Below are 27259 nucleotides of genomic sequence, written 5' to 3'. Positions count from 1 at the left end.
TCTGGACCCACTTCCCCTTTAGTACCTCCCACCCCTCCCCAGATTTCCAGTGACCTTATGCTCCAAGACCTCTCCTGAGCATACCCTGGAGTCTGTCTTCTTCCATCATCATCTACATTTACTCATTTTGTGTTAAAAACAGGAGGACAGATCTAATAAAAGTATTCATGCTTAAGTGTTAATGACTGGATAACAGGCTTAAAATTTATTCCTCTTAAGGCAGGTATAGTCAGAGCTTCCAGAGCTGAAATGAATTTTAGAGATGACATATTCCAACCCTTCATTTAATCATTGAGAAAGTTGAATCCAAGAAGGTAAAAGAATTGCCCAAGTTCACATGGGTGGATGAGATGCAGTGTCCTCATAGAGAGGGAAAAAGTCTACTGGAAGAATTTCAGGCTCCATGACGGGCCCAGTGGCTGGAGCTGTTTGGGCAAACAGATCATTTTCTGATTTCTATCAGTTCTACCCTGAGGGTAACTCCTTCTCTGCCTGTGGGTAAAGGTGTCATTGCTCCAAAATGGTGCAAAGTAAGACAATACCTGTCACCTCTCACCCTGAGTGACTCTGCAAACTCCTGTAAGGTGCCCTGACAGTAAAGTTCTCTGGCCAAAATCAGTTGTGGTTTTTAGTTTCAAGGTCACTATCCTTGGCAACAGGAAGATAAATAATTTGGAAATAAAGCCCCCCAAAAAAGTAACTTTAAAAGAAAAAAAGAAAGAAAATGGTATCTCTTGGCTCACTGATTCTCTTCCAGTAAAATAACAAGTCAAACACGATGAGCTTGATCAACTCTGCAAACAGTATCGCAATGCCCGGGTCCACTTCCTGTACAGGAAGGAAACCCGTAGGCCTGTTCCTATGGCAACTTTTGCCTCGGCTGAAGAGCCAGCACCACTCAAAGCTGAGCTTCTAGAGAACAGCACAATAAACACAGTGACCAACTCAGCTCATGTTCCAAACAACACTTAGGGAAAATGAATGGACTGGTTGGAAAAACAATGAAGGATGCAGTGGATAGAGGTTGTAGGTTGTGGATAGTTTAAGGACAATCATTAAGGGGCAGATGAAGAGCAACTCAGAAGAGACCAATCAGATGAGACATGTTCTCTTCTTCTGACCCAGAAGCCTGGCCAGATCCCCACGGTGGTGGTCACATAACAAACCTGTGGATGAAACATCTGCAGAAGACAGCATCTCAGCCCCCATTGACAGGCCTTTCTGGAATATGTTGTTTGCTTCTAACAAGTCATCTACTTGAAGCCTTAACTATTAGACTTCCCACCCAGCCTCTAACTAGCTCAAGGCTATCTCAATAACCTATAGGGAATTGTAATTCTATACCCTAGAATCTCAATTTTGAAATGAGAATAGGAGAGAGAGTGAGAGGAGCAGAGAGATGGAGACAGAGAAAAACCTGGTCTGGGACAGGAACTGCTAACCTCTAACAGTATGATGATCATTGACAAGTCAATCTATCTGTCATCTAGATCTTGATCTTCTCATTAGTAAATATGAGACTTATATCAATTCTATAAAAATGAGACACCGATTTATTTAAAGACATAGAAGAGCAGAGGATAATGTGGGGTTACTGTATGAATATGTTGTAGTCAAAAGGAGGACATTCAGGACCACACAAAAATAATTTGGTTTAATTATATAGCATAGGAAAAAGAGATAATCCAAAACCAGCTCTCTCTGGTAAGCTGATTAGAAAAAGATGAAAATATCTTACTATAGCAAATAACAAACTGGAGAAGTAGTTCTCAGGAAAAGCCCCTTTGAAGCAAAATTAAAGTCAGAAAAAATTGGTGAGCACCTACTGTTTGCAAGACACTGTTTTAACACATACCAATGCTGAAGTTACTCTTCAAAGTGAAGAAGGAACCCTAGGCAGTTTGCTCAATGGTTAGAGCCTTGGCCTGTGGACTAAGTGGTCCCAGGTTCGATTCTGGTCAAGGGCACACTTATACCAATGCTGAAGTTACTCTTCAAAGTGAAGAAGGAGCCCTAGGCGGTTTTGCTCAATGGTTAGAGCATTGGCCTGTGGACTAAATGGTCCCAGGTTCGATTCTGGTCAAGGGCACACTTGATCCCCAGTGGAGGGCATGCAGGAGGCAGCCAATCAATTATTGTCTTTCATCATTAATGTTTCTATCTTTCTCTCCCTCTCTCTTCTGCTCTGAAATCAATAAAAACATATTTAAAACAAAGAGACAAACAAAGTGGAGAAGGGATTGGAGGATGAACAATCTAATCATACTAAAAAAGGCCCAGCTGGTTTGATTGATTTTTGGAGATTGCAGATCTTTTTAAACATATAATAAAAGTCATGGTCCTCATAAAAAAAAGAAGGAATAAACCAATGAAATTGTGCATGCAATCCAGGGGTTCATGGACCCCCGAGGTACTTCATCGACTTCACTGGAGTCCAAGATTAGGAACATGACCTTGAAACTGTAACTTTTGGAAATATGAAATAAAGAGTTGAGAAAGTTTCCTTCTCTCTCAGACCTGGTAGATCAAAGACACAACTTGGCCTCAAGCTAAGGATCAAGTTCACGAACACAAAACGTTGGGTGAATAGAAGCAGGAAGAGATATCAGGAAGCCTCTTCATCTGAGGGAACATGACTGCAAAGCCTGGACTGAGAGCAAAGGTGCCCAGGGAGCAGGTCTTCAGGAGAAGAGTCCTGCGGTCCATCTATTTGATTTTGGATTCTGATCTCTTCACTGAATTAAGCCTTATCAGGCATGGGTTTTGGTTCCGGCTTTGCTGCTAACTAGCTGTGACCCCACCCAGCAAATGTTCCAACCACTATGGATCTCTCTTTCCTCATCTTGGGAGGTGAGGGGTGAGAGCAGACCATCTCTCGGTGCTTTCCTTTACTAAGGACTCTATCTACATGTTTCTCCTGTTAAAGTCAGCGAGGCTGGTATTCAGTTACCTTATTTCTGTTACTGAGTATTTAAGAGACTACATCTCTGTGTTGTATTTCAAATTTATGTTAATTCCCCAAAGGTGCTACATTTTAAATTTCACAGTTAATCTCTGGGGAACCTTGGATTCTCCCAAACCCCAGCCATATTGGTTTATATACTTTGCTGACCATGTCCCAAACTATGTATTTGTGTATATTTAGCCACAAGTGTCAGTTTTCTTTCAGGTGCTTATTAAAGTTAAATCAAAATTTGATGGAAATTCTATAGACCATTTTCTAATCTCATCATCTAAAGAATAATTGAATTTTTTGGTGATGATCATTATAATGACTATCTTACAGTGCTACATGCTTTCATGAGGTTTACCTCACCTCACGTAGTGCTCACTACAGATCAGGAAACTCTTCTAAGGATTCAGGTACATAACGTGCCTAAGAAGACATATTGTGTAAGGGGCAGAGTGTGGGTTGTCTGACCGTCAGCTACTTCGCTCTGTTGCTTCCATTATCTTTATTAAGGAGTAACAATAAAATTATAAAGCGCGTCAGTCATTTTAGGAATCCATCCGGGGTGCACAGGCAGAGGTAAATGCTTCTTTGCCCCACTCTGCAGGGATGGCTTTAACAAAGCAAGGAAGTGGCACATACGGAAGGTTTCAGTGCAGCTCTGCCCCGTGTCTCCTTGGGCAAGCCTCTGAACCCCTCTGAGCTCCAGGTTCATCCTCTGCAAAATGAAATCTTTGCACTAGAAGGTCTCGGAGGCCCCTTCTTAGTCCAATGATTCGAATGCTCCCTAATGTAAAGAAGACTATGAAATGAGAAAGAAAAAGAGGAAGTGGAGGTGGGGTGGGGGAGCACCCAGCCCATCAGCAGAACATCTGGCCGGGCTTTTCACACCTTCCAGCTTGCCCACTGTTTCACAAAGAACAGGGTTTTGCTTGCTTGTTTCATTGATGTTGTCTTTGACTTTGGTTCTTTACACAGAAAAGTGAAATGGAGAATTAACAATTATATATATTTAATGAGGTTAAGGTGGACTGTGTCACATGATGGCTTTTTAAATGTGCTTACTGTTTGAGTTATCTCTATTTTCTACATTTGGTATAATTAATCCTATACACTGATGAGTTTTCATAGTGGAAACTTCACACCTACAGGCCTGCTATTCAGTGAAACAATGACAAGGATTAGATGTGCTGAGGTGGAGACTTAATCATTTCCTCCTCAATTAAAACACCTAATTAAATTAAGATGGTTACTCATGGCATGAGTATGACATAGCACAAATCGATGTTTTCACTTGCAGATTCAGTGGAATTTCCAAGGTACTGAAAGTGAAATACACTTACGAACTGGCAACAATCTCAGGATAGAGTACACTGTCTGGTTCATTAATGCAGTTCCAAATAATATGAGGGCAAGGAAAGGTGAAACTCTCTGAGTTTAGAGGAAACAAATCACCTGGCAAATTCAGAGAAAGGTAAGTTTCACGTCTCCTGGAGGAGCATGGACTTTGAGTCTGATGGGTCAGAGATTCAAACTGTGGTTTGCTCTTGAATTAGTATAGAATTTAAGCAAGTTATTAACCTCACTGAGCCCAAGTTTTACCATCAGTAAATGGGAGTACTCGTCTTTCTTTATGGGGTTGAAGAGTAGGAGAAAATATATGAAAAGTTCTAGGACAATACTGACCAATAGTAGATGTCCAATAACTATCCATTCCCTTCCTCTCCTCCCTTCCCTGCAATGCTGTCTGTTTTGTTGCTCAGCTCGGATGAAGAGGTAACTGACTGCCCAGGCACCAAATGCTTTCCCTTCCATCTGCAGTGTTGACCCTGTCCACTCCTTCCTCCTTAAAAATAGATGTTGTTTCTTTGAGGAGTACAGAAGAGACATGAAGTCCTGGGAATTACAAAGATTGTTTATTAACGGAATCAACCTTAACATGGGACTGCCACTATTTTATTTCTTTAAAAAAGCTTCCACATGAACAACTTAATTTTAGATTCTATTTTTTGCTCCCTATCATAATTGAAGCCAGAGGTCACTCTGCAAGGATGAGAAAGGCACAGCTAATGGAGAGAATTCCCTCTGACTCTGGAGCAAAACACTGTGGGGACTTGACTCGTGTCCCAAAGTTGCCAGATCATGCATCTAGAAGTGCAGACCACAGATAGTAGATAAAAGAGGTAGAGACAAGGAGGTGGGGGAGAAATGTGGAAGTACCAGACGAGGGGATTTCCATCGGAGAAGTACCTATGGAAGTAAGCATCAGCATTCTCCAATCCCCCTCCCCACCTCCCACCCCCATCATCTCCACTCTCCGATGACTGGATGACTGATTCAGCCCTACGTTCCCCATATCTGGGGCTGCAGCTCTGGAGCAGGGCGTGGAGGGTCGGGCCACCTCTGAAGGACTGCCAACATTTCAGAGCCAGTCAGGGATTTGGTCTGCTTTGCTGCCTGCTTGGTGATTGGGCTTATTCAGGGCATCCAAGTCTACCCTTGGGACCTCAGTGCTGTCTGTGCTTTGGAGTCCTCCCTGGAGTCTCCGTATTCCCTAGTGACACGGAGGAATCGCTGCTTTCTGGGGTCCTCAGGGCTGCTCTCTACCACCTCAGCTCTAGGAAGAACATCTGAAACTGCCAAGCTGTGTGAAAAGAACCAATCCAGCGCCTGAGAGGACAAGGCCTGGTTAGATACAACGAACACTACAATCAATCTCGAGGAGGGTCCAAATTACTGGAAGCAGAATTCTTTAACATTTCCTTTGGTGGGAGAAACAGTACATTATTTCTTGTCCGTGCGTTCATAGCAATATATACTCTTCTGACCCAGACTCATATGCAAAAGGAGGGAGAACTGAATCCTCCTTAAACTTTTCTCCATGTCTACCGTGTGAAGTCACTGTGCTAGGCATTTTCGTAAATATTTATTTTAAGTAATCTTTAAAGAAAACTGCATTAAGGAAGCCACTATTAGGCAAAAGACTATACTGTAGTATCTCAACACATTTACCGGTTTAAATGAAGCATGAAAAAGTAGACAGAAGTAAAGCCATTTTTTTTTTTTAAATGACCACTTGTGCTTAGAATATGTCCCTTTAAGAAAACCCACGTGAATTTTTACCAGCTCTGGCTGTGGAAACCAGAGAGTGGAACACAGCACAGAGCAATCGAGTGCTTATTGAATGAATCGATGTCGAAGTTTTAGTAGCAACAGGAGACCCATCTCTGGGTTTGCCAGTGTAGGACTCTAATCTAGAATCCTGGGAGGTGATACCACTGACCCAGGAACAGGATGCTCAGAATGTGGGGTTAAAGGAAATTGCTCCCATGGGACATTTCCTAAAATGTCCTTCGGAGGCACTGTAGCTGTGTCGCCACCCCCACCCCCTACACATACCAGTACGTGACTTTAGTCGAATCACTGAACACTTCCGAGGCTTGCTGTCCTCCCTGTGTCCAGGATTCAAATGTAAAATTTCTAACAACAGGCCCAACTCATGGAAGGCACTCCACACAGGTTGGCTCTGTTTCTCAGTGGGCCTATTTGTTCCTCCCCAGGGCCGCTCTCATCCTGTGAGCTGAAGTTGGGCACTGACTGTGCTCCCACAAACTGGCCCAAATTTTTCTGCCACATTGACTTTGCTCGTCCGAGCTTCCACTGAGAGCAGAACCTTGATGTTGCTCGGAGCATGCTTCCCTAAGAGCAAACGCATGCTCCCCCAAACAAGGAAGAGACCGATTTCAGTGCCAGGAAGATGCCAGCCGGGTTTGGCTTGGCTGTGACACGGTCATTTCCCATGCATTGGCCTGTGTAGCACGGATGGAGACTGAACCGTCTTCTGAGAATTTCACACATCTCACCAAAGGGTAAGATGATCTCCTTCCTGTGTTTGTGTCCTATCTGGATCGGGAGGGATATTTTCTTGTAAATTGAACAAAGCAAAGCAATGGCAAACAAGAATGATACCTGCCTGTGACTGACCCCTCGATGCCCCTTGCGTGGTCATTCCTGCCCTGAGAACCCAACAGGCTAGCCCTGATTTCAGGGGCTCTTGGGCTCTGTGGGAAGGGGTGACTATAGGAACTCCATGTGAGAACAGCCCGCCTTCCCCCAACCTTGAACAGGAGACAAGCTCAGGGTTTATCCGTCCCATCATCCCACAAGTTACCCTACAGCTAGAGTTTAATTACAGGCTCTGTTTAGAAAACATGCCAATGGGGACATCCTTGAAAAAGGAAGCAAGTATTTCAGGTCATGCCTCAAGCACTTCTAATGGCGGCCAAGCTCAGACCAGTTCATTTTAAAAGCCCATGGACCAGGTGTCCTAGCTGGGTCCACTTGGATTTTTCTAGAATCTAGCTCTTACTGTTCAATGTTTCTCTCAGATGTAAAGATTTTATTTTTTGTTTTTGGCAACAACAGCAATTACCTTTCTACCCATCTCACCACAGGAATTTAACAAGAGGTGCTTGTGCGTGGTAGAAATTCTATGCCTGTAGGACCGACGAGTAAATAACAGTGCATTCTATCCACTGTGCTTCTTCCTTATAGTTAGATCCCCTTGTAGACCCTAAGGGAGGTTTTCACTATGCATTTCTCTTGTATCCCCAGAACATTCTTTAGTGGAAGGCAGTTTAATGTTTGACAGCTTTGAGCCACTTTTTCCCCCCTTTTCAACCAGTCTCTTTAAGTCTACTTAAAAACAGGAAACCACACATCTCCACCCCGGCACCACCCCGCCATCCTCCAGCACCATCCGTTTCAGTTTGGATCTATAGTCTTTTTGCCTCTGAGCCTGGCCAGATGCCTGCTCCCACCTGGTGGAAACCCCTCCGGACACTCCCCAGGGGTTGTACATGCAGCCCTTGTCCAGGACATTCAGGATTTGGTCTCCCGGGCTGCACGCACTCTCTCCTCCCTCACCGCGCTGTCCCTCCTGAGTCATTGCTACCATTCCTGGCTCTGACTTCCCCTTCTCTGCAGAACTGTTCCAGCAGCCTCCTTAGTACATTCTTATCATAAAGTTTGTTTTAAAGAGGAACTGCCCCTCTAAAAAGAGAATACACTGGAAAGGGCTGTAGCCTGTTCTCTGCGTCCACCTGGAGCCTCCCCCAACCCCCCATTATTTCAACTTACATTCAATGTGCTTCACGTCTCTGTGTCTCTGTCCGGGGTGCCTCTGTCTCTCAACTCTGACTTCTGAGCACTGGCAGTTAGAACAGGAAGGAAGTTACTGAGGAAAAAAAAAAAAGGTTTTAAACCTACTAGAAGAGGAAACCCTGGGCTGTCTCAAATCCTGTTCTGCACGGCATATCTCTTGATCAGCGAACTCTGAGCAGCATTCTTGTCCCTTAATGGCACATGTGGGAGCATGACCGCCCATGTGAACATGGATATGCATGAATGTTCATGCAAGGGTGTGGAGGCTGCAGCCGGGAGTGCTATGAATAATTGAGCGATGTGGCTACAAATCAAGTCATTTCAGTGCAGGCGCTTACTGAGGCTCCTGGTCTAAAACCAGCAGCAATAATTTCCTCAGGCTTCACTCTGTATCGCTAACGTCTGTTCCTGCGGGGTCTCTGCCAGCTCCTTTATATCAGCCAGATTTGTTGAGAGTCTGCTGGCAGCGAATGTAGGGTGCTAGGAAGTTATGAACGTTAACTGCATATATTTGGCCCTACATTTTAAAATGTGTCCTCAAACAGATTTTTAGAGGTTTGTTGGACATAGTTTCAAGATGTAGCTCTGTATTACAGGGCAACCAAATGCCATTTGTTGTCGTTTTCACTATATTTTCCCTTTAAATAAAAAAAATGCTAAAGCACTGCTTTTGATTAAACCTAGGAATGCAGATGACAAAGTAATGTGAAACGTCTTTAATTCATACTTCTCTAACCCAGAATTTGTGAGAATTTCACAAGTACTAAAATTGACTTTGTACCATATTTGAGGAAATGGTTTGTGAAGTGATTTAAATGGGAAGATGTTGCAGGGGCCATATTTAAACCATGGGAGGGAGCAAGCAGGGTTTAAACACCCAAACCACATTGACTCCACACATTTTCATAGCAGCCACCATTGATAAATTCTTATTCATGCTAATATCTCAGTATTCAGTATTTGCATCGTTTCAATATGTTTAAAGCTGACTAGTCAAACAGGCATATTTGGAGAGACTGACATTTGTTTTGTTGTCGTTTAAATGCATTGCATTTTGTTCACTTGGCTTTATAAATTGATGCCCCCAGATATACTTTATCTTTAGTCAATGGAACAGAAACAATCAAGGAGAAGGTGGTCATTGGGTGAAAGGAAGGTGATTAATCTATAAAAAAATAAAAAGGAAAACAGTATGTAAGTAAAATTAGTAAAAGCATTGAAAAGCAAATACAAATTTAGTAATACATTTCAAAATGGTATAGGTGGAAGATAGCCCTTGAAAGAAAGCATTTGACGACTGTATTATAGATCAAAGCAAATCTAAATTTACACAGAAGACAGTCAATTTTGTAGCTCAGGACTCTCAAGAGGAAATACGTTTCTTCTTCTGGTAGCACTGGCTGAGCTCCTCTTTCCTCCCAGGTAATGCTGTTCTCGGCACCAGTGACACAGCCGTGGACGACACACAAAATCCCTGTGCTCTTGTGGAAGGAGACAGACGATGAACAAATAGCGCAGGTGGAATAAAGTATTTGAAACAAGAGAGATTTAAAAATTGTAATGAGATTTGTGATCTATGTGCTGCTTCTCCTGTTATTTTTCATGTGATTAGGGAAAAGATCTCACAGAGTTAAACAGGAGTATTTTTAAATTTTTTTGCTAAGCCCAATATGTCCTCACAATTTTTCTTTTTTAACAATTAATTTAAAAAGTTTAATTTATTGGGGGTGACACTGGTTAAAATTATGTAGGTTTCAGGTGTACAATTCTGTAATATATCATCTGTACATTGGACTGTGTGTTCACCAACCCCAAGTCAAGTCTCCTTCCATCACCAGTTATCCCCCCTTTACCCTCTTCAACCTCCCCCACCCCCTTTCCCTCAGGTAATCACCATACTCCTCACAATTTTTCTTAATCCAGTGCTTTTGGCACAAACGTTGGAAGGTACAGAAGCCCCTAAAAATGCCTACAGAATCAGAATGTACATGTGGAGTGTGTGTTTATTGGGGGAGAAGAGAGCATTTATAACTTTCACTAAGTTCTTAAAGGGGCCCACGACCTTGAAAGGATTCAGGATTGCTAATTTAGAGCCTCTTCCTGATACCGCAATGGAGGTACAGTATGTTGGAGGACAACTGCCACGTTCTCCTAAAATATCTACCGGCATCACAGTCAAGGCAGGGATTACCTGCCATTTCTCAGGAAATCACTATTTCTCATTTTCTTCTGTTGTGGTTCATTGTTCACATGGATTTGTCAGGAGGGAAAACAGATTAAGAAGCTCCTTAAAGAAGATTAAATGGCAGACACTCCTCTTCCAGCTCATACTGACTGAGGTGCTGTGGACTGGGGCTCCCTTGCCCATGCCCAGCTTCTGCAATATGCCATGAACATGCTTGTCATGGTAGTAAGAAGGGTAGGAAGGACTTAGCCCTCTAATACCAAATGCAAATAACCAGAAGTTGGAAATCTGCATAGGAACTTCCAGAAAAATAATCAAAACTTTGACGTATTTTTCAGCTTTTCTTTGCTGTTATAAGGATACCACAGTAAGGTAAATTGTAGGCGGATCTTTCATGGGGTGTTCCTTGGCCGTGAGCCTGAAAAAGTGACATGGGCTGCGGACTCTTGAGTCTTCCCCTTTCTGCACGGCTGTATTTCTTGCAAGCTGCAAGTGCAGACAGTAAACGTTTAGAGAAGACTTTCTGCTTTGCAAGCTGTCTGTTCTGACATGTGTCCGGAGGCACAGACAGCAGCCTGGGCTGGAGGGAAGAGCTGCAGTTCAGGCCGACCTCCCGGCTCTGTCTTTCATTGTCAGTGTGTCCCTGGGCCAGTGCTTTTCATTTCTGAGCCCCAGTTTTTACATCTGCAAAAGAGGAATGGCTTCAGCCTGTAGCGTTGCTGGAGGGTTGGAAATAATGTCTGAGAAAGCGTCTGACAGAGTTCTGACCTCAGAGCAAAGGCTTAATAAATGGTCCAGGCTAAGAAAATCATCCCCATCGTCATTATTTCATGATTTTTCTCAGCACATTTTGTCCCTTTTTCTGCAGAGCAACTCTTAGCATGACTAGAAAAGAGCTGTTTTCCAGAAAGCAACAACAACAAAAAACCGCAACAAACAAAAAAAACCTCATTGATACAGATAACGGTACCAGGTATAATGGTTACCATATGGAAAAAGGGCTGGGGAGAGATTGAAGAGGGTAGAGGGGGTTAAATATATGGTGACGGAAGGAGACTAAACTTTGGGCGATCAGCCGGCAGTACCATATACAGATGCTGTGTTATAATGAGTTGAAACTTAGGTATTCTCATTAATCAATGTCACCCTCATAAATTTAACTTTAAAAATACATAAATAATAAACTGAAAAAGAAGAGTTGTTTTCATTGAAGCACTCACAATCAGCAGGCATAAATCTCAAATATTGCTTCCTCCTTCTTTGAAGCTTCCCTCCGCTGATTAAAAAAGAGTGTGTGTGTTTTTTCTGAACTCCTAGAGTGTTCATTGTTTATACAATGTAATTTAGTACTTTAGTAAACACTGCCTTGTATTATTAGGTAATTATTATTAGGCTTATGTGTTCACACAGATATAAAGCCCATGAGGAAAGGGCTGTGTCTTACATACCTTGAATTCCTGGGAGTGCCTTGATTGAATCCTGCCAGACTTTGAGTAAAATTCTTCTGCCGGCATTCTGCCTTCTTCCCCTCCCCCTCCACCTCGTTCCTCTGGTGATATCTTTGCCTTGGGGAAGAAGAAGTATGGTCATGTGTTTGCAGGGGTTACTAACACCAACTTTACTTTTCATACAGATGACATATTAAACTACATTATGCAAGTTTTCATAGCCTTGGCATAAAGGTTCATTTCTAAATACAAATCCCCTGTTGGGTGTGTAACTTGCAAATATTTTCTTCCAGTATGTAATTTGTCATTTTACTCTCTTATGAGTTTTTTTAGATAGCAAAAGTTTTGAATTTCGATGAAGCCAAAAATATTCGCTTTTTCCTGTTACAAGTTGTACTCTCACTGGCAAATCTAAGACCTCTTTGGTTAGTTCAAGGCCCTGGAGATTTTCTCTTGTTGTTTCTAAAAGGTTATAGTTTCACAATTTCCATAGAAGTCTGATACATTTTGAGCTAGTTCTTATGCAAGGTGTGAGATTTAGGTGTGGAGTTTTAGGTGCATGAGGTGTGAGATTTAGTTGTTCATTCTCCAGCTCCAGTTGTTGAACAGTCTGTCAGTGTCCAGTCAATTTATTTTATACCTTTGTCAAAAATTAACCGGGCACATTTGTGTGGGTCTATACCTAAGTTCTCTATTCTGTTTCATTGCTTGTGTGTCTATCCCTCTCTCAATACCACACTGTCCTGACTACTGTAGCTATATAGAAAGCCTTAGTATTAGGAAGAGTGATTCCTTCCCACTATACTTTTTTCTTTTGGCTATTTCTACAGTTTCTGCTTCCATATAAATTTTAGAATAAACTTATCTTTGCAAAAACTTTGCTGAAATTTTTATAAGAAATTGCAGTAAAGGAGAATTGGTATCTTTAGTATGTAGAGTCTTCTAATCAATAAACATAGTATAGCTCTCCAATTATTTAGGTCTTCTTTGATCTCTTTAATCATCTCTTTGTAGTTTTTAATCATATAAATCCTGTACATGTTCTGTTAGATTTACACCTAAGTATTTTATTTTATTTAGAACAATTATAAATGGCACTACTTTTATTATTGTTATTTTTAATTTAAAAAGGATATATTAGAATTTATTTACACATGAGAACAAATGTTTCCCCTTCAAACTTGTCATATGTGGAGGTTATTTGCCCATTTCAATCATCTTTTTCTTTCATTTTTTTAAAAACTGAGGTATAATTGACATTATAACATTATATGAATTTCAGGTATACAACATCATTAATGATTCAATATTTGCATATGTTGCAAAATGATCACAATAAACCTAGTTATCATCTGTCACCATACATACAATTTTTTTTCTTGTTATGAAAACTTTTAAGTTCTATTCTCATAACAACTTTCAAATGTGCAATACTGTAGAGTATTATTACAGTCTTTGTCTTGTTTTGGTGTCAAAAATGTCCATGTTGGTAAAACCAACCTCATGAGATGAGTTAGGAAATGCTACCTCCTCGCCCTCCTCTCTATGTTCTTGAAGAGAAGATTGTATTTTTAATTCATGTTATTTTTTCAAGATTCACAATTTGCTCTGGAGAATCCATTATCACAGTAGCATATGAAGGGGAAGAGGGGCCAACCTTGTGCATTGTTTTTTCACATTAGTGCCTTCCCCTCTGGAGTCCACTGTGCTTTACATTTAGAGCCTTTAGTTAGAGTTGGAAGCTCAGTTTAGGAGGTTCCAAATGTGGAGGAAATGTGACTTTGATGTGTATCTTTCCCCTCACTGGTATTTTAAGCAACACTAAAGAGAGATTAGAGATTAGCACTTGGGTAAGCAGCTTATAGGACAGCTAAAATTTTAATCACTTTCTAGTTACTTAGTACCTGCCTTTTAACTCTTTTTCTGTATATAACTAATAATACTTTCCCATCTGCCAGAAGGGATCAAAAACCAAAGATTATAGAGCTAAGGAATATAGATTTCTTTTTTAAAAAAAAACATTTATATTTAGTTTCAAATTTTACAAACAGCAAAACGCACTCTTCTGTGGTGTACCATTCCTTGAGTTTTGACGAATGCATAGAGTTGTCTATCAACCACTACAATCAATATACCAAATAGTTCCATCACCCTTCAAAAATCCCTTGTATTTTCCCTTTATAGTCAACCCCGGCCACCACTGATCTGTTCTCTAACCCTATAGTTTTGCCTTTTCCAAAGGTCATAAATGAAAACAGACAGTATAGAGACTTTTGATTGGATTCTTTCACTTAATAAAATCTGTTTAATATTCATCTATGTCATTATATCTATCAATTTATTTTTCTTCTTCTTCTTTTTTCCTTTTTGGATCAGCAAGTTTTCTGAGCAAGCTTATTTCTCATGTCTGTGAAATCTTTGTGTCCAGCACACCCAAAGTTTTACCAGAGAAGTTCCTTGTTGATTCATCACCTTGTTTAGAGCAATATGACCACATTACTTGGTTGATGAGATTAAAGATAGACAACTGACCAAAAGCCAGGCACCTACTAGCCAGCAACAAATGGTAGAAGAGCTCTGTCTAACAGAGGCAGTGTAAAGTGACTGCTGATTGGCCAGCCTACTCAAATCCTCTAAGTAGTGTCAGAATGAGCAGCCACTTGGAACTGGGAACAGTAGTTGCATTCCCTGAAAGTACAAGATGACCAGATCTTTAGAACTTCACAGAGCTTTGAGCAATGTTTCATTCTCCACAAAGCCCTGCTGAAGGTGGTTGAGTTCCTGCTTTCATACTTCCCCTTGTACCTCATACTTTTGCTCTTTCCACTATTCTTGGTTTCTAGATGTTCAAAAATTCCTTCTGTTATCATTTCCTTACTATTTCAAGAACTTTCTGTATCATTCACTTTAGGATAGTTTTTCAAATGAAATTCTTGACCTTTTCATACACTGGCTACCCCTCACTCTCCATGCTCCTAGATCTCCCTTGGAGGAACAAGAGTTATGACAAAGTACTGCCACCTCCACCCGCCACCCCCCCTCCCCCCAATGAGAATCACTGGGCTACAAATCCTGTTACAAATAAATGTGGTTTATGTCTCTCAGGAGTATCAGAACAGCAAAAAAATTGAGAATGCTGGCATGCTAAGTCATTCATCTTACATATAAGGAGACTGAGACTCAAAGAGGTGGCAATGTACCTTGGTACCTTATGAAAATGCAGATTCTGATGCAGTAAGTCTGGAGGAGGGTCTGATATCCTGAATTTCTTACCAGTGCCTAGGTGGTGCCAATGCTATTACACTTTGAATGTAACATTATTGTTGTTTCCACTGCCTTTATGAATTGCAGTCCTTCATTCTCAAAGGGATGAAGAATGTGTGAGGATTTGACAGGTAAGCATGTAAATATCCATATGCCTGGTGTGTAGAAAGGAGCAGAGGAAGATGGGAATGGGAATGGAGACACAGAGGAGGACATGAAAAGACCCATCCAGAGACAAAACACTCTGCAGGCTCTGCCTTCAAAACTACCATAAATTTGCTAAGGACCAATGGGGAAAGTGTATAAAAAAAACAACCCGGTAAACTGTTTAGCTGCCCATGTAATCTTGTTGGGGCTGCACATTAAGAATCTTTTCCTGCCCAGGAAGGAGTAGTAACAATTTAGAGCAGGCACACTGCAGGTCACTGGCAAGGCATCAGAGTGGCCAGCAACACGTGCTTCTTGGTCCATGTCTGCTTTGCTGTTGTAGAGTAGAAAGGTGTTCCCAGTCTTAGGCCTTGCTTCTAGCTCTACTATTAACTTGATATGCAGTCTTGAATAAGTCACTTAATTTCTGTATGACAAAATTTTCAGACATTAATGATACTGGCATATGGGCTAGGTCCCTTTAAAAACTACATAAAGTGATGTACAAATTAATATTAGTGGCTTAATGCAATTGAAGGACTGAAGCCAGGGTTCCACTGCCATGGATTATAATCTGAGCCTCACACTCTGAAGCCTTTGGGTATGAAGATGCAGCAATCAATTCTCCAATATGTGTCAACAGTGACGAGTTCCCAGCTATCACTTGGGCTCTTTCTCTGTCAAGTATTACTGAGTTTTATGTCATTTCTGCTTGGTGGTCCCGGCTCTCTGAGGAAATGCATACAATACCAATTAGGAAAAGATACTGTATGTTTCTCAGGGTCACTGCTCACATGTTCAGTGTCTCTACTACAGTAGGGGGCACTGTGGTCCACTCTCTTCTTTTCAATAAAGTCTCATAAAATTATGTCATGGTGTGTGTGTGTGTGTGTGTGTGTGTGTGTGTGTGTGTGTGTGAGAGAGAGAGAGAGAGAGAGAGAGAGAGAGAGAGAGATATTATATACAAGGTGGGGCAAAAGTATTATGCAGAACATAGAGTTTACTCTTTTATTATTTATTAATTATTGTATTATTTTCCATACGAACCAGCATAAACCTACTTTTGCCCCACCTTGTACATGGGTGAGTGCGTGTCAGGAAAGGGAAGGCATGGAGAGGAGCAAGGACTAAAGGTGGGACTGGAGAAGGCCAAAAGATATTGAATCATAAATTGCAAATCCACTCTTGGATGTAACACTGTGTGTGTGTTTGTGAACTTGATACCTATTTATTGCTGAGAGAGAGAGAGTCCAAGTCAGTTTTGTAAGAGTAGCCAATGACCAGAGAACTCCTAAGCCTCTCCCCGTCTCACCCCATTTCTTTGCATCTGGGCTGGGGCTCTAATCCGATGAAGGTGGGATTAGATGGCATGAGGGTATTTCAGAGAGTAAATCAGGATGCAAAGATCCTTTATTCATCTACTGTGGAGAAGGCAACTGGACGGCTTCTCGGAGCAACATCCAGCATAACTTCTGGTAAGTGTAAGCATGGTGTACAATCAAAGGGCTTTGGGAGTGGGGTGGGGGTGGATAGGGCTCTAAAACAAAGAATGGAAGAAGAGAACACCCTGAACCCGTGGGCCTGGATTGGCGCTGGGAATGAAAACGGAAGAAAACATTACGGAAATGCACCCAAACTTCCTTATAATGCCATGTGATAAGCTAATAAAAGAAACTTGAGTATTTCAAGGTCCCTGCAAACCTTGATTACAAAATTTATTTAGAAGAAACCTGCCCTCCCCCCTTTTTTTGTGTATGTGTGGCTCCATAGAAAACAGTTTTCTGGGAAAGGAGTGATCTGAGCACTAAATGACCACAGAGCAAACAGGTCTTGACTCCCAGGATGTGCTTGAAAACTTGGCTCAGGCACCCAGAGGCTGGAGAGAAGGAGCCAGAGCCATCATGGGAATGGCTGACCGCAGTGCAGTGTGGGTGGCTTACCCTGCTCCCTCTGAGGTCAAAGTGTTTGTGTGTTCCGATGTGAAGCAAGGTACTTGATGGATTTTTGTTTTTGTTTTTTCATGGTTTTGGTTGGGTTTCCTTGTTTCTCCAAATTATTTGATTCTCTCTGCTTCAGCGGGACCCTGGGTGACATTTATGGGCCCAATTCCCCTGGAGGAAACCGTACTCCTATACCTACTGCTCCCCCCCGCCCCTTACTCCATCAACAATGAAATTGCCTATCTGCCCATACCTTTGCTGAGGAAACTGGAAGTCTGGGGTGATAATAGCAGCATCAGAAAGGTCGACCCAAGAAGCTTCTGGAACTTGTTTTCCTTAGCTGGAGTGTACAATGGACCATCCTCTGTAGCTTCCTGCAGCTTCCTGCTGCCTTGGTCTAATCCCAGCTGCTTCCCTACAAAATTTTGCCTTGAAATATTACATCATTGCATTCACTTCTTTTTGCAGAAGAGTAGTTTCTAAGCTTCAAATGTGGGAGGGCTAACATTGCCTAAAAAAACAGGAATATATTCTGCTTCACAAAGGAATGGATTGTTTGATACTTTTAGAGGCAAAAATGTGAAATGTCCTCTTATTGTCAAAATCAAGTCTGATACTAGATTCAGGATTATTTAGCTCCAGGGATGCCCTTGGAATTCATAGCTAAGCATGGTCGGGATAAGTTTAGCCTTCCGTGATACCTGTGACAGGCAGGAGTGACTTCCCATATAGCAAATGGTCATATTTGTTCTGTCCCTCCCAAAGGTTCTACAGGGAGAGCTGGAGGGCAGATATCTGACAGAAACACTCTAGGGGTTGTGATTGTCCTAGGTACTTAAAAGAAATATTGTACATGAGGCACACACAATAAACACAATGACAATTATGATCCATAGTGCAAATCCTTAGGGCTATGAAGATCCAGGGATTGCCCTAACCGGTTTGGCTCAGTGGATAGAGCATCGGCCTGCGGACTCAAGGGTCCCGGTTCGATTCCGGTCAAGGGCATGTACCTTGGTTTCGGGCACATCCCCACTGGGGAGTTTGCAGGAGGCAGCTGATCGATGTTTCTCTCTCATTGATGTTTCTAACTCTCTATCCCTCTCCCTTCCTCTCTGTAAAAAAATCAATAAAATATATATATTTTTTAAAAAAGATCCAGGGATTAACCAGGCAACTGTGATATAACTTTTCGTGAGAATATATATATCTAAAAGCCAGAATGATCGGTCAACCAGTCGCTATGATGTGCACTGACCACCAGGGGTCAGACAATCAATGCTGGAGCTGCCCCCTGCTGGTCAATGTGCTCCCACAGCCAACCTCCCTCAGCTGGCCAACCTCCCCCCACCCTCCCATCCCTCCCCTTGTTCCTCCCCCCTGGCCAGCAAGTCCCAATCTGCCCTGTCCGGATTGGCCCGGCCCTAATTGGGCCTGGGCAAGAGGGCCCTAATAGGCCCTGATCGCAGGCCAGGCCCAGGGACCTCACCCATGCACGAATTTGTACTCCAGGCCTCTAGTTCCTTATATAATGCATCACACTTTGAGTTAGACATGAACTCTGTCCAAGCTTAGAGTTGCAACTTCAAAATTATATAAACATGCAAAAGAAACTTAGAAGAAAAAATAAGTGTAATCAGGGGAAAATAGAAGTCAAGTGCAGTTTTAAAATTCTTTGGCATTAATGTTAGGGGGCTCAAAAGTATCCAAGGAGGGCAGAATTTCTTCTAAGACAAACCAGGAATAAGTTAATAGTTGGGGCATTTGAGGGACACAGAGGATCGCTCAGTAAGAGCAGATGACAATCGCCTCTTGGGTGCATGACCAGGGCTCTTCAGCCTGTGGCCCAAGAAAAGCTGAACCTGTGTCGCAACCATAGATTTGTTTGCACGGCTTCCTCTACTCCCAGAAGGTCTAGTATCTAGTTACTCTTTTTTGGGTACTTTTCACCAAATACTCCATTTACATTATCTCATTTAATTTTCTCTATGACCCAAAAAAGAAGGTATTATTTAATTCATTTTACAGATAGACTAAAGCTCAGTTTTGTAGAGCAGGAATTTGAAGCTATGTTTATTTGATTCTAAAGCACCTACTGTTTACACTGTATTGCCCCAAAGGTTAATTTGACTAATTTGGTTTATCTTAGGCCCTCACATTACAGGCTCTAGATCAGCCGTGGGCAAACTACGGCCTTCGGGCCGGATCCGGCCCGTTTGAAATGAATAAAACTAAAAAAAAAAAAAGACCGTACCCTTTTATGTAATGATGTTTACTTTGAATTTATATTAGTTCACACAAACACTCCATCCATGCTCTTGTTCTGGCCCTCCGGTCCAGTTTAAGAACCCATGTGGCCCTCGAGTCAAAAAGTTTGCCCACCCCTGCTCTAGATCTAACATAGTAGGATCCTAGTTAGCATTGTCAGATGAAATAGGAGATTCCCAGTTAAATTTGAATTTCAGATAAACAACATTTTAAGTATAAGCATATCCCAAATATTTAATAGTACATAGTTATGCCCACAAATTATTTGTTGTTTATCTGGAATTTAAATTTAACTGAGTGCCCTATATTTTCACTTGCTAAACCGGACAATCCTAATTTTAGTAGGTTCCCCAGATGAGAGAAAGGAAAGTTTGTGGTTTCTGACTATTGTGAAAGAATTGGGAAGTCATAAAAGCCTGGTCTGCGAGAAATTCTCTAGTTTATCTCCATGGCTTTGGCAGAACTGGGACGTGCCAGTTGCTGGTGGCACACTCTGATGCCACTGGTGATTCCCATGGCCTGAACCACACTTCGGAGAGGCACCGACATTGCCTGTTTACTGGGGCAGGAGAGTGCCCACAGCACAAGAATGGGATTCAGTGAGCAGAGGAGCTGGCAGGGCACTTCCTAAGCCACTGGGGGCTTTGTAAAGTGAAGATCCGCTGATGCCTTCTCTATGGTTTGATGCAGAAGGTCACAGGGTCAGACTCTCACATTCAGGGTTTTAGTCCAATTTCTTCATTTGTTTATTTACTCATTTGACAAATATACATGGCATACCTAGTAAAGGCCAAGGTACTGTTGTAGGTTCTGGGATCACAGAAATCAACAAAAACTGGAAAAGCAGCCCGTATTCCAATGGGGGATTAAGACAAAATCCTTGGCATGAGTAGGTCATCCAGGGGTCTGGCCAGGTTCACCATCCCTGGTTCCAGCTCACAAATTAGTCAATGTGTTTCTTTGAACAACTTGAAAATTGGCAGGACAGGGTGAAAGTAGTAAGTTGGAAAAAAAATAAGGAAAAAATATCTTGGTGGTAAGGATTTAAAATGATTTTGAAAGTAATAAGAACAAGTTGATGAAGTTATACAACATAATATTTGAGGGATGTGCAGTGTGGTAGAAAGAGAAATAAAAGGCTAGCACAAGCCAAAGATTGTCCAGGAGAATTGAAGCTAAGGATATTAGCATAAATCTATAATGGGTGAAACAAAGAATTCAACGAAAACAAAGCTTCCAGGTAGTGGATTATGAAAGGGGTTGGCTCAAGGTGAGGGATTAAGGCTATTTGGAAGTTCTTTGGAGCTTTTCAGAATCTTCCTTCCTAAGGTAAATATTATCAACTTTTTTGATGGAAAAGAAAAAAATTCTTTAGCTTAGCACATTTGTTTTTTAAATATACCTTTGTTAATCATGTTCTTTGATTTGTACTTGAAGAGTGACAATGCACATTTCTACAGCTAAAATGAAAGTCTGGGAAAACCATATTAGATAGGCCCATGATTTGGATAGGAAAAAATGTCAAAAATTTTTGAGAAATGTGTAGCTGAAGAACCTCATGTCTGGATATGAAGTTAAATCACAAACTTACTACTTAATCACTCTGCATCGATTTTCGTGTGTGTGTGTGTGTGTGTGTGTGTGTGTGTGTGTGTGTGTGTGTGTTGGGATGTATTGTGAGGGATTAAGGCTATTTGGAAGTTCTTTGGAGCTTTTCAGAATCTTCCTTCCTAAGGTAAATATTATCAACTTTTTTGATGGAAAAGAAAAAAATTCTTTAGCTTAGCACATTTGTTTTTTAAATATACCTTTGTTAATCATGTTCTTTGATTTGTACTTGAAGAGTGACAATGCACATTTCTACAGCTAAAATGAAAGTCTGGGAAAACCATATTAGATAGGCCCATGATTTGGATAGGAAAAAATGTCAAAAATTTTTGAGAAATGTGTAGCTGAAGAACCTCATGTCTGGATATGAAGTTAAATCACAAACTTACTACTTAATCACTCTGCATCGATTTTCGTGTGTGTGTGTGTGTGTGTGTGTGTGTGTTGGGATGTATTGCATACTTTCATGGGCGTTGGTAACCCTGATTCAGAGCCACACCTGTCCAGACAATTACATTTCCACACCATCACTGCTCCCTCCCCGCCAGCTCTGAACTAGGAGAGAAGTCTCTAGATCATGTGAGGATTAAATAAAGTAAAGACTATAAAGAACAAAGGCCATAACAATGGGTCAGCAAACATTTAGAGTCTGATTATTTTGCAGCTGGGTGGAAAAATGTGTAAAGCGTAAATAATATGATAATATGTCAGGGCTGTAAAGACTGTAGATATCATTTAGTCCATTCTCCTCCCTTTACATATAATAAGACTGGTGATCACAGAGGGGCAGTAGGCCATTCTAATAAATCACATGGAAAGCTAGTGGCAGATTTACTAGAACAACATATCTACCTAGATTCTTGAAATCTATTGGTTGTCAATTTGTATTCCACTATATTGAGTGTCTCCATCAATTTATACTGTGATTTATTTAAAATATCTTTAAAAGATGGTAACTTCTCCCCTATTGAGCCAACACAAAATACTTAAGCTTCTTTATCAAGGTGCTTTTTCTTTCCCAGTTTATAGCAAAGGTCTACTAAGCAACTGTCCTCATACCTTGAAGGTTCTTTTCTTCTCTCACAGTTTAAGGGGCCTGAAGAAGAAACATCGGCCACCAAAGGACCATAAGAATGAGTGACAATACTGCTTTGGTTCCTTCAGCTTCAAACCAGGGTCCCACCACCCCACGCAAAGGGCCCCCCAAATTCAAGCAGAGGCAGACTCGCCAATTCAAGAGCAAACCTCCGAAGAAAGGTGTGAAAGGGTAAGACAAGGATGAAAAAGAAGACTTCCTATTGTTTCTTTTCTCCCATAAGACTGCTTTGTTGTTGTTGTTTTTTAAATTAAATTTATTGGGTGACTGGATAACAGGATCATATAGGTCTCAAGTATATTGCACTATGTGCTCACCACCCAAGTCAAATCTTCTCCCGTCACCCTATATTAGGCCCTCTTTTCCTCCCATCCTCCCACCCCTTCCCTTGGCAACCACCACACTGATGTCTGTGTCCACGAGTTTCAGTTTTATGAGTGAAATCATATGGTTCTTAGCTTTTTCTTCCAAACTTATTTCACTTTGCATAATATCCTCAAGGTCTATCCGTGTTGTCTCAAATGGCAGGATCTCATCTTTTCTTATGGCTGAGTAGTAGTCCATGGTGTATATGTGCCACATCTACTTTTGAGATTTAATGCTTACCATATTAAGCAAACTTACAAAAATTTCCACCCCATCTTCTATTTTCCTCTCTGCCACAATCTTTGCTGAGTCATGCTTTTAGCCCTGGAATACTTTCTCTCTCAGCTCTCAGGTCTAAGGCCAAATATAACACGGCAAATGGAACCATTCACAATGACCTTTGACTTGACCTCCCTGGCTTTTCTTCTTGACCACTCCCTTTCACCAGTATACCCCATGCTTTCATCAGGGTTACAGAACCACTGGCCATTTCCAGAAATCACACTTTATTTTTATGGCTTCAATCTTATGTCTTAAGTTCTTTGTTTTTCTCTTTCTCTCCTTGGCAATGTCTTATTTTTCAACACACACTCATAAGTTAATTTCTTTTTGAAGCTGTTACTGACTCTCTTAGACAAATGTTATCATTAATTCCTTGTTTGCCTTTTGTACATTCAGCTATCATAACGTTTACTATTTTGTATTACATTTATTTGTTTTCATTTGTTTCTTGAGACAGAGCTCACTCAGAGAAAATTATTTTTTTTTTCTCTCTTCCCTGAGCCTAACACAGTGTCTGGCACATAGAAGATGCCTAATACGATACTTTTGGGTAACTAAACAAATGAATAAATTAATCAGTTTAATTCCTTTCATATTGCTTTTTTCATTCCAATTTCTATTTTTAGAAGTGAGGCTTGGCTAAAATTGCCCCATTGATCATTCTTCCTGGCCCTTGATTGTTTTAGGTTAATTTTTTACCCTGGGGAAAGTATCTCTCCATAGGACACACTGTTTAAAACCTGCCTGAGTGTTATTTTCTTTACCTTAATTCAATGCAAACATAAGAAGTTTTTCAAATATAAAAGCTTAAGCCTCTTCTTCTCCCCTTGAGTTAGGAAACTTTCCACATGAGTCATTCCAGGACCCTTTTGTTCTGATCTCAGCTAATTTTTATTTTTTCCATAGGTTTGGAGATGACATTCCAGGCATGGAAGGGCTGGGAACAGGTGAGCCATTCAGAGACTAAAGTGAGGACATTACACTTGAAGTTTCATCTTTTTATCTGCTTCAGGCCAGTTGAAAGTTACCAGAAAAACCTAAGGCAGCAGTTCCTTTGAAGACCGAAAAATGTGGGGTTTTATTTTTGATCTCCTAAGTACTAGTTAGAATGTGTGTGCCAAGAGGCAAACACTCTGAAAGAAATCAGGTTAGGCCCCATGTTTGTTTAATGAATTCTCTTGTCTTGTTCAACAACGATTGAGAGACTGTAATGGTGAATTGCAGACTTGTTACAAAGATTCTCAGTTAGTCTAGACCAGCTTCTTTATTTTTCGGAAGAGAAAGCTGAGACACAGCAGAATTAAGTGACAATCAGAGGCCACAAGTGAGGTATTGGAAACAAGGGTGGGGCCCGGAGAGCATTTCTACTCTAGCAGGCCAACCACTCCCTCAACTGCTTCCTCTTTTCACACATTCTCTGGCACCCAGAACAGGGCCCCACACACTGAAAGTATCCAATGCAATATTTTTTTTCATTGCCTAGCATTTTTATTCATTGAATAATGAATGCAAATTACTGCCTATTCTTTTTAAAAAATTAATAGGCTTTATTTTTTAGAGCAGTTTGAGATTTACAGGAAATTTAAGTAGAAAGTACAGAGTTCCTATACACACCCTCTGCTCCCCTCCTCCCCTGTACATAGTTTTTCTTATTATTAATGACTTGCATTTGTTACAATTGATGAATCAATAGCGACACATTATTATTAACTAAAGTCCATAGCTTACATTAGGATTCAGTCTCTGTGTTGTTGTCCAGTTCTTTAGGCTTTGAAAAATGCGCAATGCCACATATGTAACATTACAGGTTCATACAGAAGAGTTTCACTGTCCCCCAAATTCCCTGTGCTGTTTATCCCCACCCCCCATATACGCCTAACAACCAATAATCTTTTTACTGTCTTCATAGGTTTGCCTTTTCCAGATTGTCATATAGTTAGAGACATACAGTATGTAGCTTTTCCAGACTTCTTGCAGTTAGAAGTATTCTTTCACTTAAGGTTCCTCCATGTCTTTACATGGCTGATAGCACACTTCTTTTTATCACTGAATAATATTTCACTGCATGGTTGTATCACAGTTTATTTATCCTATTGAAAGACATCCTGGTTGCTTCCAAGATTTGACAATTATAAATAAAGCAGCTATAGACATCCTTGTGCAGGTATTTGTGTAGACATGAGTTTTCAACTCATCCAATACACTTTTTGTTTAATCCTCATTGGAGGACATGTTTTTGTTGTTGTTGTTGTTTTTTTTTTATTGATTTGAGAGAGAATGAGAGAGAGAGAGAATATCAGTGTGAGAGAGAAACATCAATGGGTTGCTGGTTGCCTCCTATATGAGCCCAGATCAGGAATCGAACCCATAACCTGGATATGTGCCCTGACTGGGAACCTGTAAGCTTTTGGTACACAAGATGATGCTCCAACCCACTGAGCTACACTGACCTGGGTTCATCCAATACATTGTTTAAAAAAAATCTATACTAATAAAAGCCTAGGTGGCCCTTGTGCACGACATTGTCACAAGATGGCCACCACAAGATGGCTCTGTGCACAGTGGAGGTGGGGCCCAGTGGCTGCTCCACGTGGTGAGGCCTGGGGGGTCCCGCAGCTCCATGCAACACAGAGGAGGCCGGTCCCGGTGGAGAAGGCAGGCCGTGGCAGGGGAGGGTAGTTGTGGGCATCAGGGGAGCAGTTAGGCGTCAATCAGGCCAGCAGAGGAGCAGTTAGGGGGCGATCAGGCTGAAGGCAGAAGCAGTTAGGGGCAATCAGGCAGGCAGGTTGGCAAGTGCTTAGGAGCCAGTGGTCCTGGATTGTGAGAGGGTGCAGGCCAGGCTGAGGGACATGCCCGCCTCCCCCATGTACTAATTTTGTGCACCGGGCTTCTAGTGTGTATATATATTGATTTCAGAGAGGAAGGGGGAGGGAGAGAGAGAGAAACATCAATGATGAAACATCAATTGGTTGTTTCCTGCATGCCCCCCACTGGGGATTGAGCCCACAAGGGCATGTGCCCTTGACCAGAAGCAAACCTGGGACCCTTCAGTCCACAGGCTGATGCTCTATCCACTGAATCAAACCATCTAGATCTCCAATACACTTTTGATAAATGCTGGCATTCATAGCAATGAGTGTCCTTACCAGGCAATTCTCAGTGTTTTTGCTTTTTGCAATCAAATGTCACTTCTGGAATCTCAAATAAATTTTATAGCCACTTTATAGAGCTCATGTGTTATTTTCCTAAATCAACTGCTTCTATATTTTGACCAGATATATTTAAGACTAGTAAATCCACTCTGGAAGATATGTTTAACTCTGCTAACATAGTTGGAATAATAGAAAGAGGTTTACACTAGAAGAAGGTTTGAAGCCTTTGATTTGGTTCTAGTCCCATTTCTGCAACTGTGCAATTTTTTGCTAGAGTATCCACCACTTTCTGAGTATCCACCAGCTTCTCTGTGACCTGGGGACAATAATAATTTATTTCTGGATTCAAGGGACTGGATTAGAAGACCCCTTGAAATCACTTCTCAATATGAGTTGGATATAGGCATTTCAAAATGTAAAGGAGCTGAGGAATAAGTCAGAGAAGCCCAAGGAACCCACCTGGATTGGTAGGGAGTCGGGAGTCAGGAGGCTATGGGTTTCCAGACCATGGATGTTTAAAGCGCTCTTATTTCTCATTTTAACCCTTGACCTGACTAGAATTCTACTTCTGGTCCCTCCTTAGTGGTTGTGCTTTGGGGAGGTCCTGGGTGATCAGTGAGATGTATCCCTACAGGGTAGCCCCAGTCAAAAGCCTTGGGTCACCTGCCCAAAAGAAGATGCAGAATAGAGCCAACAAAGATATCTGGAGGAGTGTGTTCTGGGGCCATAGGAGCCTTCAAAGGATTAATTAAGCAATTGGTCTGATTTTCTGGGTCTCAGGGCCATTTTAGATAACTTCCCAGTCACCTGGACAATGAATAGGAGAGAGGAGGAGGTATCTTCTGCCTGAAGGATGTCTTTTTGAGCAGAAAAGGCTCTCCTGGGGGTGAGGCTGACTTATAAATTCTTCTTCCCTTTCTTGCAGATATTACAGTGATTTGCCCTTGGGAGGCATTCAGCCACCTGGAGTTGCATGAGCTCGCTCAGTTTGGGATCATCTGAGGCACTCTCAACAGCATCTGCTATAACTTTGATTTCTTTTTCCCTATTGAGTCTTGAAATGCAGTCTTGTTCAGAAGTGGTTCCTTTTTCCTACGCAGTCATTTCCTGTAAGTTTCTACTAAGAGTTCTAGTGTCAGACTCTCTCATAGAGTACAGTTTAACTCAGAATAGTGGGGAAACATCAACTTTTGTTAGGGCATTTCAAACCTGACTACATTTTCCTATCAGCTGTGCAAAGTCATAAATATTTCTTAAATATTTGTTTGTTACGTCCTTCAAATCTATTTTTGCTAGGCATTCTTTATGATTAGTAAGTAATAGGCTTCTAAAATAACATTTATGTCACTCACCTCCCCTTCTCATTTAATAAAGAAAATATTTACTTTGA

General features: G+C 41.4%; 2 protein-coding genes across 7 annotated transcripts in view; one reads left to right on the top strand and one right to left on the bottom strand.

Moving 5' to 3' along the window:
• The window catches only part of ARHGDIB (Rho GDP dissociation inhibitor (GDI) beta), a 19161-nt gene extending 10956 nt beyond the window's left edge, over nucleotides 1–8205 (bottom strand). For all 3 annotated transcript variants that reach the window (XM_005866781.2, XM_014540178.1, XM_014540179.1), the window contains exon 1: nucleotides 8090–8205. The gene's annotated coding sequence lies outside the window, so the exon portion shown is untranslated. The remainder of the gene's footprint in view (nucleotides 1–8089) is intronic.
• On the top strand, nucleotides 6320–27259 carry PDE6H (phosphodiesterase 6H, cGMP-specific, cone, gamma). Of its 4 annotated transcripts, none has more exons than XM_005866782.2 (4): nucleotides 6320–6819; nucleotides 22060–22240; nucleotides 23624–23664; nucleotides 26795–27259. In XM_005866782.2, the coding sequence occupies exons 2-4, from the start codon at nucleotides 22107–22109 to the stop codon at nucleotides 26869–26871; spliced, it is 252 nt and encodes an 83-aa protein (XP_005866844.1). In that variant the 5' UTR covers nucleotides 6320–6819; nucleotides 22060–22106; the 3' UTR covers nucleotides 26872–27259. The 4 variants fall into 4 exon arrangements, with proteins under 4 accessions (XP_005866844.1, XP_014395668.1, XP_014395667.1 ...); XM_014540182.1 differs by lacking the exon at nucleotides 6320–6819 and adding an exon at nucleotides 15890–15920; XM_014540181.1 differs by lacking the exon at nucleotides 6320–6819 and adding an exon at nucleotides 16552–16632.

Source organism: Myotis brandtii, unplaced genomic scaffold (assembly GCF_000412655.1).
Source record: "Myotis brandtii unplaced genomic scaffold, ASM41265v1 scaffold237, whole genome shotgun sequence".
NCBI classification, from domain to species: domain Eukaryota; kingdom Metazoa; phylum Chordata; class Mammalia; order Chiroptera; family Vespertilionidae; genus Myotis; species Myotis brandtii.
The sequence above is the reverse complement of the archived record's forward strand: the minus strand, read 5'-3'. Positions and strand labels throughout refer to the sequence as shown.

Bases quoted from the DNA above. Each gene is read 5' to 3' on its own strand.
- PDE6H (XM_005866782.2), top strand. From the start codon at position 22,107: ATGAGTGACAATACTGCTTTGGTTCCTTCAGCTTCAAACCAGGGTCCC. The intron at 22,241-23,623 runs GTAAGACAAGGA...TTTTTTCCATAG, and splicing joins CCGAAGAAAGGTGTGAAAGG to GTTTGGAGATGACATTCCAG. The intron at 23,665-26,794 runs GTGAGCCATTCA...CCTTTCTTGCAG, and splicing joins CATGGAAGGGCTGGGAACAG to ATATTACAGTGATTTGCCCT.